The 15,175-nt window shown below is 55.2% G+C and overlaps 5 protein-coding genes across 6 annotated transcripts; 1 reads left to right on the forward strand and 4 right to left on the reverse strand.

Moving 5' to 3' along the window:
• Nucleotides 1-584: 584 nt before the first annotated feature.
• Nucleotides 585-5,513, reverse strand: CAOG_05247 (protein transporter SEC24; the record flags this gene model as incomplete). Its single annotated transcript, XM_004346882.2, has 9 exons — nucleotides 585-803; nucleotides 926-1,258; nucleotides 1,439-1,620; nucleotides 1,733-1,843; nucleotides 1,921-2,094; nucleotides 2,226-2,384; nucleotides 2,467-2,590; nucleotides 2,711-2,815; nucleotides 2,925-5,513. 9 exons carry the CDS (start codon nucleotides 5,511-5,513, stop codon nucleotides 585-587), a joined length of 3,996 nt encoding a protein of 1,331 aa, XP_004346932.2.
• Nucleotides 5,514-6,153: 640 nt separating this feature from the next.
• CAOG_05248 (hypothetical protein) lies at nucleotides 6,154-9,100 on the reverse strand. Its single transcript, XM_004346883.2, has 9 exons — nucleotides 9,007-9,100; nucleotides 8,836-8,922; nucleotides 8,675-8,752; nucleotides 8,366-8,555; nucleotides 8,245-8,296; nucleotides 8,061-8,157; nucleotides 7,853-7,979; nucleotides 7,464-7,757; nucleotides 6,154-7,337 (listed from the first exon to the last, which is right to left on the reverse strand). The coding sequence occupies exons 1-9, from the start codon at nucleotides 9,049-9,051 to the stop codon at nucleotides 6,469-6,471; spliced, it is 1,839 nt and encodes a 612-aa protein (XP_004346933.2). The 5' UTR covers nucleotides 9,052-9,100; the 3' UTR covers nucleotides 6,154-6,468.
• Nucleotides 9,101-9,315: 215 nt separating this feature from the next.
• On the forward strand, nucleotides 9,316-10,293 carry CAOG_05249 (hypothetical protein). Its single transcript, XM_004346884.2, has 2 exons — nucleotides 9,316-9,350; nucleotides 9,474-10,293. Exons 1-2 carry the CDS (start codon nucleotides 9,341-9,343, stop codon nucleotides 10,046-10,048), a joined length of 585 nt encoding a protein of 194 aa, XP_004346934.2. The 5' UTR covers nucleotides 9,316-9,340; the 3' UTR covers nucleotides 10,049-10,293.
• Nucleotides 10,209-11,750, reverse strand: CAOG_05250 (short chain dehydrogenase). Its single transcript, XM_004346885.2, has 3 exons — nucleotides 11,577-11,750; nucleotides 11,180-11,401; nucleotides 10,209-11,041 (listed from the first exon to the last, which is right to left on the reverse strand). Exons 1-3 carry the CDS (start codon nucleotides 11,717-11,719, stop codon nucleotides 10,375-10,377), a joined length of 1,032 nt encoding a protein of 343 aa, XP_004346935.1. The 5' UTR covers nucleotides 11,720-11,750; the 3' UTR covers nucleotides 10,209-10,374.
• Nucleotides 11,751-11,833: 83 nt separating this feature from the next.
• CAOG_05251 lies at nucleotides 11,834-15,165 on the reverse strand (the record flags this gene model as incomplete). 2 transcript variants are annotated; one of them, XM_011272188.1, is made up of 3 exons in its annotated part: nucleotides 11,834-13,474; nucleotides 14,027-14,270; nucleotides 15,115-15,165. In XM_011272188.1, 3 exons carry the CDS (start codon nucleotides 15,163-15,165, stop codon nucleotides 12,123-12,125), a joined length of 1,647 nt encoding a protein of 548 aa, XP_011270490.1. The 2 variants fall into 2 exon arrangements, with proteins under 2 accessions (XP_011270490.1, XP_004346936.1); XM_004346886.1 differs by having other exon boundaries at nucleotides 12,123-14,270.
• Nucleotides 15,166-15,175: the final 10 nt, after the last annotated feature.

Below are 15,175 nucleotides of genomic sequence, written 5' to 3' on the forward strand. Positions count from 1 at the left end.
CAAGCATTCACCAATTTTAATTTCAGGGCTCAAACGCAAGTATATCCGGCTGGGGAAGGCGCAGCAGGTTGCCAAGTGAATTTTTGTGAATTCTAGCTTTTCCTTGCTCATTTTGAATCAACGAACGCGAACCTACTCAATAGCCGATTTCCGGATTGCTGTCTCAGAACTCAGAGTCGAGTCCGCCCAACTGGCGCAGGTCGCTGGTGATTGGTGGTGGTTAAATGTTTCGGTGTTTGTACGCTTCTGTTTGTAGTTTTTTCCTTTTACTTTTTAGGTGGAGGGTTGACGCTGCACTTTTTTATCAGTGTTACTGTTGAGGTTTGTTGCGTTTTTTGTTGTCTGATGTGGTTGTCACCTTGAAGGTTTGGTGTGTTTAGCCAGTGTTTCGAGTGTCAATCCGAATATTTGCCCGAATGCATTTTGCATGATTTACATGGATTGTTCCAAACTGCTCGCTCGATAGAAAATAGAAACTTTAAATTTAAAACAACAACGAAGAAAAAACAACACAGCACAACAAGTGAATGAATGCAAAAAACCCCCAAACACAACCCTTCCTTTCAAGCAATCTTTTTCTTTCTCTAAGAGTTGGTTTTGGCCACTTGGGTCAAAAACTCAAAGTACGAAGGAGAGGCTTCGCCCTTGTCTTCAACAAGGTACGACATGACGAGAGGTCGCAGCCGCATGTCATCCTCGCGCACGACAAGGAGAAGCGGATGGAGCACAGAGGAGTGGCGAATCTTCTTGACAATGTTGCGCACTCGTCGGGAGTAGTCGTTATCCAACTGAGGAAGTGACATCTGTGAATTTACACCAAAAAGAACCATTCGTGAGAAACGCAAAGTTAAACAACGACGCAGCAACAAAGTTTCAACGAGAGGCACGCAGACGATGACGTTGACCAGTCAGATCCAGCACTCACCATGCCAGCGGGAATGGCAGAAAAGTTGGCAACGTCAAACAACGCCGAGCAGAGCTCGGGCGCCACGTTGCGACCAACCCAGATGAGGATGAGTTGCGATGTTTCAATGATGTAAACACCGTGTCGTTCGAATCGCTCAGAGTTGAGCGGCAGCAACGGGGGCAGGATAATGTCCTGGCCTTGGGGCACGCCACACTGGGTGGGCAAGTCGTGGAGGCCGTACATGCTGGGGTACAGGAATCTCAGCAAATCATGCATGGGCAGCGTCCGGATCAGCATTGTCGCGTAAGCGCGTTCGTCGTTGCTCGTGTTTTTGCCAAGTCGAAGGGCGGCCTGTGGAGCAAAAAGAAGAAGAGCACGGAGGAAGATGATTTGGGTTCACAAAGAAACAAAGAAAAAAAAAAGAGAAGAAAAGCTAAGTCAGAATACAACCTCCCTTCACTCCTCCATCCATCCAGGCCATCCAAAAAAAAAAAAAAAAAAAAAAAAAAAAAAAAAAAAAAAAAAACGCACATTCTTCAACGCAGCTAGCAGGTAGAGAGGCAGCAGCGAGAGAGTCGGGGAAATCATTAACGAGCCGCCAGCCGCGTTGCTGGAAAGCACTTCAGACTTGTAGGTCGACAAAATATCCTGGCACATGTTCATAATGCCGTCGCGAGCATCCGAAAGCTTGGTTGTCAACATGCGATTGACGGCTGGTTGAGCAGAGCACACATACACCGGAGAGAAGCATTCACCCAACGACAGAAAGTCAGTACAAGTCCAACCTTCGACGACTCCAGACGAACAAAGACTTCTTCTGCGTACCCATCTTTGCGGCAAGCCCAGCGAGTGCCTCGCAATCGGCAGCGTCGTACAGCTCGCCAATGCTGCCAACGACAGGTACAACAAGGGTATGGACACGGATGCGGCGTTCTCCTGCGTTGAGCAGCAGCAAAAGGGGATGAGATGGAGACAAAAAGACACACTGACAGAGGAAGCAAGCGAGGATATACCTGACGTCGTTGTGTACAGGAGCGCGGTTTGGAACACGACTTGCGAAATGTTGGTGAAGCTTTCTTCCAGCGAAATTTGCATGCCAAAGCCATGGTCGGGATTGACGGTGGGGAGAGCCAGCAGATCGGTTTGGCGGAGGAAAAAGTTGCCGTGGAAAGAATGCGGGGTCAAACCTGTGTTGTTTTGTTGGAGGAGCGAAAAAACAAAAACAAAAAAAAAATCAATGCAGGTCCAATGAAGGCAGTCCAATACCAATAAAACCCCACAGTCGTGGCAAAGCAACTGGCCAGCACATTGTTCATACCTTGCGTGCAGCGCACACGAATGACAGCCTCTAGACCAAGTGGACGCGTCAGATTCCGAGCAAACTCAGAAATGAACTTTGTGTTCATGTCTGGATTGCGCGCGGCATGGAATCCTGGATAAAAGTAGCAGCTGCCACTCGAATGTCGCGACAAAGAGCCTAAAGTCGAAACAACACGGCAACGTGAGCAGGCAAGGTAAATATACAACCCCATCCTTGCCAGTTCAATCAGCGGGCTTACCGATCGTTGCGACATCAATATACGAGCTCGAGAAAAGGAAGGTGTCAATGCCAATTTGCTGGCGGGAGCAGTCAACGGCATACTTTTTGTAAAACTCGTCGGCTGGTTGCAAGTTGGCAATTTCCTAATCAAGAGAGTGATTCGAGAGCGAATGAGACACATAATCACAATCATAAGAAGCGAATTCTGGCAAGAAGAAGTAGACACATCGAAATAAAAAAGAAGAGGAAAAAAGGTGCAGTACCTTGGGAGTGCCGCGCGATGCAGCATCATCGCGAACTTGCAAGGCGTTGGGACCTGTCGATGGCAGAGTGGATTGGAGCACGGTGACACGACCGCCGGTGGGACTCTGTTGTAGAATGATTGAAAAAAAAAGCAACCAAAGAGCAGAACGAACAAAGAACTGCAGTGAGGAACAGCGTTGCCCACAACAAACTCAGCCTCATTCTCACACGCACCAAAAGTTGATAAGCTGCAGTCAGCGCAGCAGGAAGCGCGGACACAGCGTTCTGGGTGTTTTGGAACATGGTCGGGAGCTTGGTGAGCAGGCTCACAACGAGCTCACGGCTCTCGGCAAGCGTGACGAGGAGGTCGTCGGGCGAGGGCAGGAACATTTCTTCCAAGTCCGAGACGACAAGCATCTGTGGCTGAGAGCGCGACGATTGCAGGTTGTAGAAGTGCACAGTCGAGTCGTACGTGATGATGCCGACACGCAGACGAGCGTCGCCGTGGAGCTGATCGAGGTGTTGCAGAAGCGTACGCGAGGCCGACGCAACCATGCCGTTTTGGACGGCCGCAAAGCTCACGTCAATCAGGAAAAGGTAGACGGCAGGCTGGGGCGCACGCACCATGTACTCCGATGGAGCAATGTACTCGATCGAGCCGGCTGTCAGCTCCGGCCGCGTTGCTCGGTCCAGGTAAGTGCTGGATCCATCGGGGTTTTGTTGGTAATCAAACTCGGACGGCATGTCGTTGATTCGGAAGCAGACATTGCACTTGAATTTGCGACCCTGGTCAATGAACTGAACGAACGGGTTGATGTAGGCGCGGCATGTGCGGCAACGGATGATGAGCGTTGACGTAACCACTGGGATGGACGGCACGCCAGCAATGCCGTCAGATGTGGAGCGGGGATCTGCGAACGGATGAATGTGCAAGCCGAGCGGTAGCCGCGATTTGGTGAGCAGGTTGGCTGTGCGGGGGATGGCGTTCATTGTCAAGCGCATCACGTCGGGCGAGCAGTTCATGCCCACACGATCCTGCGGCACCATCGGGTGCGGCGGGCGGGGTCTGCGGTCGGGAATCGTGTTCTTGGAAAGGAGCAGGTTGTGCGAGTTGGAGAGCATGGGAGCTTGATTGCCGACAAAGCCAGGATTGTAGGCTTGTGGTTGCGCTTGGATGAAGCCTGCTGCGCCTTGAGCGCTCGGGACGGCTGAAGGTTGGCCAAACTGGGCAGGCGCGGGTTGGCCAAACTGGGCAGTTGGCAAGCTTGCGAATGGGAGCTGCTGCGAAGGTTGCTGCAACGGCTGCTGCTGCAGACTCATGTTGCCCATGCCTGTCGACAAAGCGTCAGGCCCGGATGGCAAGAAAGCGGGGCCACCCATAGCGCCTGGCGCAAATCCGCCTTGAGGAAGTTGTGCAGGGAATGCAGGACCGGCTGGATTGAACGCGCCCGGTGCGTTGCCAATCGGAGGGGAAGTGTTAGTTGCGCCAAAAGCTTGCCCAGCGCCCGCTGTCGGGTAGTGGCGCCGTTTTGCGGGTGCGGCAGCGCTCACAGGTCCTGCGTTTTGGGAAACGTCCGGTGCCGGGCCATCGCCCATGGCACCAGGAGTGCTGTTGCCATTCGATTGCGGCATGCCCCAGCCCGCAACGTTGCCAGAGGCTGTTGGCACCGATGGAGCGCTGCCGTTCGAGAGAGGCGCACCAGGCTGTTGCAGAGTGGCTGGGGGGAAGGAGGAAGCGGACGCGGAGCGTTGCGACTGAAGGAGGTCGGTTGAACTACTTCCAGTCAACGACGAACGTTGGGATGCAAGTGCTGTGCCGGGAAGCACTTGTGATGGCTGTGATGGTTGGAACTGTTGTTGTGGTTGCTGCTGGAAGGGCATCCCACCCAGACCACCGGGAGTTTGGAAGGGGGCGTTCGGCTGTGGGCTCTGGCTGGCAACTGGTTGCGGCGGAGCATTGGGATTGAAAGGGGCAAACTGGCTGTTTGACACGGCGGGTTGCGACTGAGGCGGCGGGGGCTGGGAGGCGAACGTCGACTGACCAGGAATGGAGGAGCTTCGGATCGGAGGACCAGGAGCAGCTTGACCAGACACTGCAGTGGCGCTCTGCATGGGTGGTGGCTGAGCGGGCTGGAGCGGCGGCTGCGCAGGGAATGCAGTCGGCGCCTGCTGCGGTTGCTGGAAGGGTTGCTGTTGAAAGCTTTGCGGCGGCTGATGTTGCTGTTGCTGCTGGGGAAACCCAGAGAACGGCGCGGGAGCGGCAGGCCCAGCTGCTGACATTGCCGGGGGAGGAGGGTTCATGGACGTGGCGATTGTCGGCGGCGCTGTTGCGTTGGCAGGTGTCCACGCGGCACCCGACGACGGCGGCTGCTGCGGCAGCACGTGAGACTGCGTGCGCAGTCCCAGTTGCTGCTGTTCAGGGAATCCCGGGGCACCCAGCGGCAATCCACCGATCGGGGCGGGCGTCGAGCCACCCGAGGGCAGTGGAGTTGGCTGCGACGGCGGCGGCTGCGCGTGCACGGCTTGCGGCTGCTGCTGCTGCGGCATCATCAGCGGTTGCATTGGTTGCTGAGCAAAGTGTTGCTGTGGCTGAGGTGGGGCATGCATCGGCTGGCCATACGCGGCGGCACCACCATGATTCGCATCGAACGCTTGAGCTGCTGCTGGTCGCGGCTGCTGCTGAGCATACAGCGGTTGAGCAGCATATCCACCACTACCAGCACCTTGAGTTGGATCCTGTCCAAACGTCGTCATCGGCGCTGCTGGACCAGTGCCAGGCTGCCACGGCTGCTGCTGCTGCTGCTGCTGCGGCTGATGGAACATTTCTACAGCGAAAACCAAAAAAAAAAAAAAAAAAAAAAAAAAAAAAGTGAGCGAAAACAGCCGGCTTTGAAATCATCTGCAGTGGATTGTTGTTGGGCTTGGGCAGCGGCATAGAGTGCAACACCAGGGACTGGATGAGACAAAGAAAACTCGCTGCGATCGTGGCGTCGTTTGTTGGAAAGAAAGCAATCAAAAAAAAAAAAAAAAAAAAAGAAAAAAAAAAAAAGAAAAAAGAGAGATCTCTGCCTGCCTGCCTGCCTGCAGCCGAGTCTGTTGGGAACTGCGACTGTGGGAGACCGTTCTGGGGCTTAGACCAGCGCAAGAGGGGAAAACGGGACGGGGACAACAAACGTGCTGTCATGCAATCGCATGGCGCTTCTCATCCGTTGGCGAGCACAGACAGAGCAGCGCAACAGCGGCTTCTCTCCACTCAACTCAATCCGCCGCCCCTCCACACAGGTTCTCGCACTCGATCTCTCTCTCTGTCACAAATCTCATCACTCAGTCATTGTTGAGACTGCCGACATTCTCATCAGCGCCGTCGAGGGACCAAAAACGCGCGTGCTTGTTGATGATTATGGGTTGATTCCACGCAAAATCAGAATTCACAAAAAAAAAAAAAAAAAAAAAAAAAAAAGGTTGCGTTTTTACAATGATCAAAAGTTGGAGTGCAAGTGGTTCAGGAAACGAAATCCGAGCATCAGTCAATCGATCAACCAAGTCAAGATGATGAGCAATCAATCACGGTGATGATGGCCAAAGAACAGCGGACAGAGAAAAAAAAAAAGACACACAAAACGAGCAAAGGCAAGTGGTTGGCTGGCTGGAAACAAAAACAAAAGGTTGAGCCTCGATGTTTGCCTCTTTTGCGAGGCCAGTCACCAGTCCCCCGGTGGTCCTTGACAAGATGCAGCTGTACTCGTGGTGGTCGCAGTTGGCGTCGAAAAAGCGAGGCTCACGACGAGCAGCTCAGACAAACGGGTCCCGTCGCAGTGTCCTGGCGAGCGTAGACATCATCAAATTCAGGCTGATCGTCGTACGGGCGCTGCAGGAGCTTGAAGAGTTGGTCGACGACGGTAAAATCGTTGGCGGTGGCTGCGTCAATGGCCTTCTGGGCCATCCAGGTGCGCAAAATGTACTTTGGGTTGTGCTGCTTCATCACGTCGCGCCGGGCAAGGCCAATGGCCAAGGCGGTCGAGGAAGCGTCCAAGCTCGATGACAGACCAGGGAGCAGCAGGCCGCCTCCAAGCTTTGAGTGCTCGCGCACCGCGGTCGAATCTTCCGCGAGCCGAGCCGTATACTTTTGTCGCCATGCCGACCACTTGCTGCTGACCTTCTCATCTTGGAACATGCACTCCAAAGCTTTGCGCGCGCGGGTGGTGGCCAGCTTGAGATTGGAATCGGCCTCGATCTGCTGCTGACTCGCCTCGTCTGTCGCGGACAGCGAGGGGGCGGCTTCACTGAGCGTGCGGAAGAAGATGGTCCAGTCAGCACCCGAGGTCGTGCCTGGCTGTGACTGCATTGCATCCAAAAGCTCCTTGACCAGCGCCGCGTCCGACTCGTCCTTGTCAGGCAACGCAGCAAGCAGACCAAGTTTGCTCCTCATCTTGGCCACGTACGCCTTGTGGAACATGCTGGGATACTCCAGCAGCACCTCTCTTGCGCGCTCAACCTCCAGGACAGGACTGAGGGCGATGGCCAGGCGGCTCAGATTCCAGTGGCCCACATCAGGCTGGCGGCCGTACGCGTACATTCCCTCCGAGTCGGTGTGGTTGAACACGGCATCGTCGTCAAAGGCCTCCATGAACGCAAACGGTCCGTAGTCTGTCAAGAAAGAATCAGCCAACCAAGCACAGTGAGCAAGAGGTGGGGTAGCCCAAAAAGGCATTGTTTTTGGCACAGAATGTTTGTTTGTTGGCGCAACTGGTCGCACTCGGCCCACAACCGTACCAATGGACAGACCAAGAATGCTAAAGTTGTCCGTGTTGAGAACGCCGCCGACAAAGCCGACAGCTTGCCAAAGAGCAATGGTGTGTGCTGTTCGGCGTGCAACCTCGCGATAAAACGCGAGATAGCGGTCTTCGTCGGACGCGCCGGGCATGGCAGTCTCCAAATAGCTCGGAAAGTGGTGCGTGATTGTGTAGTCCACCAAGCGTTTGAGGACCTTGGGTTGTTTAAAGTAGAACTGGTGTTCAAACGAGCCGAAACGGATCCAAGATTGCGCCAGGCGGCAAACAATGGCTCCTGAGGCAACAAACAAGGGCAAGCAAGATGAGAGCAGGATGCTCGAGTGAAGTTTGAAATAAGAGGAGCAGACAGCAACAAGCAGTAACGCTCACCAGGTTCGACGGTTTCGCGGACAACTTTTTCGTCCGTCACAACGAGCGACAAGGCCCGTGAAGTCGGCACTCCCAGGGCATTCATTGCCTCTGAACACATGTACTCTCGGATTGATGATCGCAAGACCTTGAGCCAACAACAAGGGCATGAAAAAGTCATGAGCAGGCGGAAACAACATCTGATGCTGCGGTTGAAGCCAACGCTTACAGCTCGACCATCGGCAAATCGGGAATAGGGAGTCATGCCAGCACCTTTCAGCTGCATCTCCCACCGCTCACCGTGGTGATTGACGACCTCGCCCAAGCTGGGTGTCACAGGAGAAGAGTGTCGCGCGAGTGAGTGCGTGTGATTGTTGTTCTCGAAAATCAACAATGGCAAAATTGCCACTCACCTGATGGCACGACCGTCACCGAGCTGTCCAGCAAAGGAGCCGAATTGATGACCTGGTCGTAGCGGAATAGCAGTCAGCTGCTGGGGCATCACGGGCACGTTGACACAGTTTGCATTGTTACCAGCATAGGTCAGCGCAATCGGCTTGGCGGTGGAATGGAGAGCACAGCCAGAAACAACGTCCACAAACTCAGGCGTTGCCAGCTCGCTTGGATTCAAGTCGAGGAGCGCGGCGGCACCGGCGTTTGCATGAACCAACCTCGGATTCGTGCTCGGCGTTGGCACCGCGTTCGAGTAACACACCCCGCGGACCTGTCGCACACAAATACACAGGCCATTGTTCAGCTGATGCAACACCAACTCTCCATACACAAACATTGTCACATGCATCTTGAGATGTGTGCGCAAAATCTGTAAAAAGGTCTGTCTACCTGACGAGTGTAGTTTGCTTCAATCCCATCGCCTGGCAGCTGCCGCGCGAACGTGTTGTCAAAGTTGAGCTGGTGGAACTGCAACCATGACAACCCCCCCCCCGGTTAGCTCAGGAGTGAGTTGACAACCTTTTACGACGTTTTTCCATTGTCTGTCTTACAAGTCGCGGCCAAGTTCCCGGCTCTGGCAGCGGAGCACTGCGCTGGACGTCTTCGGACGGCGGCACGACTGACTGAGTGCCAGCAGCCTACAACAAGCACGCACGCACATGATATGTGAGTTTATATGAGAGTGGGTGGGTCGTCGTCATCATGATAGCTGGACCCCTTACTGAGTGCATTTGCTGGAAGATGCCGACGAGCTGGTCTGCGGACATGCCGTTGCGGCTCCTGCTGTTGTAGTAATAATGGAGACCTGTATTGCCGTTGATGATTCTGTGAATGCTGCTGCTGCTCCGTGTGGTGGCGAGCCGTGAGCAGAGTGGGACGAGGTGACTGGCGTGCGTTCGCAATCGCTGCCAAAGAACCATGAGTGAAGACACTCTCCGCCGGATTCAGCTCTACCATGATTATTGAGATGTAGTCTCACACAACATCAACAACATTGCTTGGCAATCACCCTCGCTATCTCAGTCAGGAGTCGCCTTCAGTCCTTCAGAATTCACAATGGCCAAATGTAAGTGTTTCGTTTCGTTCGTTGGTTCGTTTCGTTCGTTGTTGGCTCAATGTTGGGGATGCGATGATGACTCACCGGGTGTATGGATTGATGGATGGATGTGATGACTTTGTGTGGGTGCAGCGTCAAGGCGATCGAACGACGGGGCGAACTCGACCAATGCGAGCCGCGCTTCAAGCCACGCGCGATCAGCGGCAGGAGCAGGAGCAGGAGCATCGTCGTCGCCCTCATCCTCTTCGTCAGGAGCGTCAGGAGCGTCAGGACGAGTAGGCGCAGGATCAGGAACACGGGTGGCGGCGACGACCAAGCCAGCCAAGACAGTCGCCGCCGCCAAGCAGGACTCGGCACCAGCACGACTCGCTCACCGGCGCAAGGGCGCTGCTGCAGTCACCTCAAGCGACGACGATGACGAGGACTTGGAGGACCGCGATGATGACGAGGACGAGGACGAGGACGAGGAGGACGACGAGCGCGCGTACGAGCTGCCGAGCGTCGTTGCAAGCTCACAACGCCTGGAGCAGCTCTCAAGGACGCTGCACCATCTGAAAGAGTCCTCAGACCAGCATCTCGCGGGTTCGTGGCGTCACCACTCGTGGGCACACATGCTGGGCATGCTCGTCCTGGTCATTGTTGTTGCGTGTGTGATTGCAGGGATTCTCGACTTTATGGATGCAGATCTCAGCGCTCTGAACAGCTGAGAGAGCAGTATTATTTGCGCGGGAGCAGCATCAGCAGCTGTTCTTGTTGTTGTTGCTGTAACGCACTGGCTCTGGATGTGGATGGAGAGGTTGGGGGGAATGTCTGTGTGTGAGCGATGTCAAAGTCGCTTCGCAGTGATTCAAAATTGGTTAATGCTCATGTTGCGGTGTTCATGTGTTGTTATTTCTTATTTTTCTTTTTCGAACATGTTGATTGTTGGTATGATGAATCTGGTACAGTCTCTCCCGATTAACGCCCAGCCCAGCAGACGAGCAAGGCAGCTCCGATTGTTGAAAGACAACAACAAAAGGACAACGTCAGTTGCTCAGATGCGCTTCGCCTTGCGAGCCGCATTCTTTTCCAAAAGCACGGCGCGGGGAAGGGGCAGCGGAGAGAGCTTGACAATGATGTTAAAGAAAGTGTCAACTACAACACTCGGGAGGAAGGTCGAGGGAATCCACAGCAGGTTGGCATCCCAGCCAATAATGTAGCGCGATCGCGGATACTCGGCAGAGATGGCGTGAACCATGCCATCCGCGACTTTGCTCGGATTGTTGGAGGCAAACGCGCCGAAAATGCGCTGGGACACGCCGCGCATGGCAAGCACAAATTCCGAGCCGTAGGCTTCCTTAACCTCGTCGTTGGCGCTCTCCCAGTTTCGTTCCAGCGCTGCATTCACACGAGCTTGGTCGATGAGCGGCGTGCGGAAGAATCCGGGCTCGATGATGGATACCTTGACGCCAAACACGGCCATTTCCTGACGAAGCACGTCCGAAAACGCCTCTGCAGCGTACTTGGACACGCAATACGCGCTCAACTGCATTGCTGAAACTCGTCCCGCCACACTGCACACGTTGACAATGCGTCCCTTTGATGCGCGAATGAACGGGAGCAGGGCCTTTGTGACGGAAATCATGCCAAACACATTCACGTCCGAAACGCGCTTGTACGCTGCCAGCGAAGTGGTTTCGATCGGCCCGCCATCCATAATTCTGAGCGTCGAGGCCCACAAGGCGATATGTGTGTGTGTCGAATAGATAGCAGAGGCACAGAAGAACAAAACAAACAGAAAAAATGAGAAGAAGCCGATCGCTTTTCGTAATAAATCTGAGAAAACTCGCCATGCTCACCCAGCATTGTTGATCAGACCCCAGAGTTTGACGTTTTGCGACTTGAGCTGTTGCGCAACCTTTGCCACGCTGGCCTCATCCGTCACATCCAGAATGTACGTCTTCAGCCGCGACGACGACTGCTCGCGGAGCGCCGAAGCGCCTTGCTCGGTGAGGCAACCCGCGAGAACAGTGACTTCGAGTTCGTCCAGCCGCCGAGCAACCAGGTTGCCAAAGCCATGGCTGCGCTCGGCAGAGTAGGGCGCAGAACAAGCAGAGACAAACAAGCAAGCAAGGCAGCGTGAAATGAAAGTCGAGTGGGTTGCATTGGTAAGTGAACAGTGATCACGACTGGTTGGCAGAATGACAGAACTTTCAACCACAATTTGGCTGAAATTGCAGCAAAATTTGGACTCACTCGCAGCCAGTGACAAAGACAACCTTGCCAGCAATATCGACTCGACGAGAGCGCAGGTAGAGCATGACCAGCGAGTGCAGGACTGCGAGGCCAGCGACGACCAGCGCGCCAGCCACCAACGACTCGAACGTGTCGTGCAGCATACAACAACCTTGACAAAAAAAAAAAAAAGAAAAAAAAAAAAGTGGAGTGAAACGGCTTCTGAGAGCCTCGATCTCAGTTTATGCGGAGCGCTAAAATTAAAACGAAATGATAAATTCAAGCAGCAAACACCGACTTTTACTCCAAGAAGGACAGCAAGCAGCAAAAATCAACGAGTTTTGGCCAACGACAAAATAACAACCAAGAAAACAACCAACGACCGAGTCTTTCTTCACCTCGAAGGATGGAAAAGCTCAAACAAGCAGGAAAGAAAGGAAGAAAAAAAAGTAATTGACAAAAGACGTTCTGGCTGGGCCAAAGCTACCGCAAAAGAAACAAACACGCTTTTGGTTTTTTTTTTTTGTGTTTTTTTTTTTTCGCTTGTGATTCCCGTCGTGGCTGTCTTCAAATGTCAGACGACTGCTTGGTCGCCGGCATGGTAAAGACAACAGACTCGAGCGGCTTGTAAGTACCAGAGGCCTCGGCAGACTTCTTGTCAGCGAAGGGAACGGCAGCGAACGAGCCACTCGAGGCAGTGCCGGACAGGTACTTGACAGCCACCTTGCCGTCGGAAGAGTGCTCGTCCTGCAGGCGATGGAAGCCGGCGTGGCGGGCAAAGCGAGCAAAGAAGCAGCGGGGCTGGGCACCAGAGGCGGTGGCCTGGCAGCACTTCCTGCGGCGGCAGAACGAAACAATGACGCAAATCAGCGTGCCGAGGGCGATGGCGGCGCCAAGGCCAATACCAACATAGCGGAGGATGCGGCGAGTGTGCTGGCTGAGATAGCCAAAGTCGTCGTCGTCGTGGTCGTCATCGTCATCGTGATCATCGTCGCCCTCAGGGGTGGCAATGACCTCGGCGCTCGAGACGCTCTGGAAGATGGCGTCGTTGCGGAACTTGTTCTTGCGAATGGCCTTGATGAGGTGCTCGGCAGTGTGCTCAGTGTCGTGGCGGGAGCCGTCGAGGGCGACGAGCAAAAAGGCGTCAGCAGGCTCGTCACCGGCGGCAGTCACCTCAAAGCGGCAGCCGAAAGTGACGTGGCGAGACTTGTGGTGGCGGGCGGCACGGTGGCTCAAGGCTTGGCAGGCAGTGGAGGCGATGGCGTCCGAGACATCGCCGTGGTTCCACGACAGACGAAGAACGCGGCACGAGACCGTCTGGCACATGGGGTGCGGGTAGGGCATCATGGTCGGCTGAGCGCAGAAACCTTCGGTAGGGTTGGAGAAGGCGCACCACGAGCCGGCGGGGCACTGGGAAGCGCCGGCGGAGGCAGCGCAGTTGCCGGAAGTGGGGCGGTCACGGCACACGCCAACGCGAGAGCACTTGCCGTTCGCGCACGAGCCAAGCAGCTCGACGCAGTGCTGGGTCGGGCCGCACGAGGCGCCAGGCATCAAGCAACCGCGCGGCTTGTGCACTTCGTCGTCGTCGTCTTCGTCGTCGTCGTTCTTGGGCAGGCATTCCCAATGGTCGTTGCAGCACTGGCCTGCAGAGGGAGCGGGCTGCAGCGAATGGGTCTCGGGGCACACAAGGTCGGCGGGCAGGTCGGGCAGACGCATGGCGCAGAGAACAGTGGCGCAGGCAATCTCGCGGTCAACGCACTGGCCAATGCGGGGGCAGCTTTCGCCGTCGCAGGCAGAGTCGAGTTCAACGCAATGCTGTTTAGGACCGCACGAGGCGCCGGGCATCAAGCAGCCTTGTAGTTTGGGCTCCTCATCAACAGGCTTGGGCTGGCACTCCCAGTGGTCGTTGCAGCACTTGCCTTCCGAGGCAGCGGGCTGCAGGGAATGAGTCTCAGGGCAGTCGATGTCGGTGGGCATCTCGGGCAGGCGCATGGCGCAGAGAACAGCGGTGCAATCAAGCTCGCGCTCACGGCACTCGCCAATGCGGGGGCAGCTTTCGCCGTCGCAGGCAGAATCGAGCTCAACGCAGTGCTGGGTCGGGCCGCAGGAAGCGCCGGGCATCAAGCAGCCTTGCAGCTCGGGCTCCTCATCAACAGGCTTGGGCTGGCACTCCCAGTGGTCGTTGCAGCACTTGCCCTCCGAGGCAGCGGGCTGCAGGGAATGGGTCTCGGGGCACACAAGGTCGGTGGGCATATCAGGCAGACGCATGGCGCACAAGACGGCAGTGCAGTCAAGCTCGCGCTCACGGCACTCGCCAATGCGGGGGCAGCTTTCGCCGTCGCAGGCAGAATCGAGCTCAACGCAATGCTGGGTCGGGCCGCACGAGGCGCCGGGCATCAGGCAGCCTTGAAGCTTGGGCTCCTCGTCGGCGGGCTTGGGCTGGCATTCCCAGTGGTCGTTGCAGCACTTGCCCTCCGAGGCAGCGGGTTGCCAGGAGTGAGTTTCAGTCGGGCAGTCGATGTCGGTGGGCAGTTCGGGCAGGCGAATGGCGCAGCGGACGTTGCTGCAATCCACCTCAGCAGGGCACTCGGTGAACAGGGACGCGTCAGTGTGGCCGGCACATCGGGCCATGCACTCGCTCGCAAACTTCAAATCGCCAACGCAGACCGGGCTGTAGATTGCGGGGCAGATACAGTCGACGTCTTGCGCTGAGGCCTGTGATGAAAAGATCAAAAAAAAAAAAAAAAAAAAAAGGTGAGTATGCCAAAAATCGGTAAAAAACTTCAAGAATCATACGGCGAAATCACTAAGTGGGAGGAGCAGAGCCAAGCAAATCCTAGGCATCCAAGATCAAAAAAATCCGAACACGTCATCGGTTTTGTAATAGGATTTGTTCGTTTTCAATGCTGCGTCGCTGCTGCTGCGTCCACCGCTTCCAGCCGCAAGGGAAATCGCCCGAGCACTCGAGCGCCATCCACATACTGGGGGAAGATGGGGGGGGGTTTGAGGGGCGCAACGAGGCGAAAGGGAGCCATAATAAGGCAATCGCCGACAACTGCCTTTTTTTTTGTTCGTTTGTTGCTCGTCGTTGCTTCCGTGCAGCGCGTGCCACCGCAGCGACAGTGCACAAAGAGTGGGAAGCTTAGAGCAAGGTGGCTTTGGGGGTGGAGGCGGGGGCGGGGGGTCGAGGGAGGGGATGCGAGCGAAGGAGAAGCAAAAGCAAAAGCAAAAGCAAAAGAACCAAAAAACAAAGAAAAAAAAAAAAAAGGCAACGGTGCGACAGTGACGCAAAACGCGAGGCGAGTGAGAAGGTCAAAGACGCGGCTTGCTTGTAAGAGGCAAGGGGAAGTCGTGTGGAGAGCGGGGGGAGGGGCCAAGAGGAGAAGGGAAAAAGAGCAAAGGAGGAAGATGAAAAATGCGGCGAAACGACGACATATGGGCGCGCTTTTGATCTTGTGCTGAAAGGGGGAGGGGGAGGTCAGAGGGCCAGCGAAGGGAGGCGCAAAGGGTGAAGAAGGAGGAAGGTTTGATGTGGGTGGGGTGGGGTTGGAAGACGTACCACAGCGACGAGACCGAGGAGTGCGAAAAGAATAGCAATGGAAAGCTTCATTGTCAAAGTA

Source organism: Capsaspora owczarzaki (assembly GCF_000151315.2).
Source record: "Capsaspora owczarzaki ATCC 30864 unplaced genomic scaffold supercont2.8, whole genome shotgun sequence".
NCBI lineage: Eukaryota > Filasterea > Ministeriida > Capsasporidae > Capsaspora > Capsaspora owczarzaki.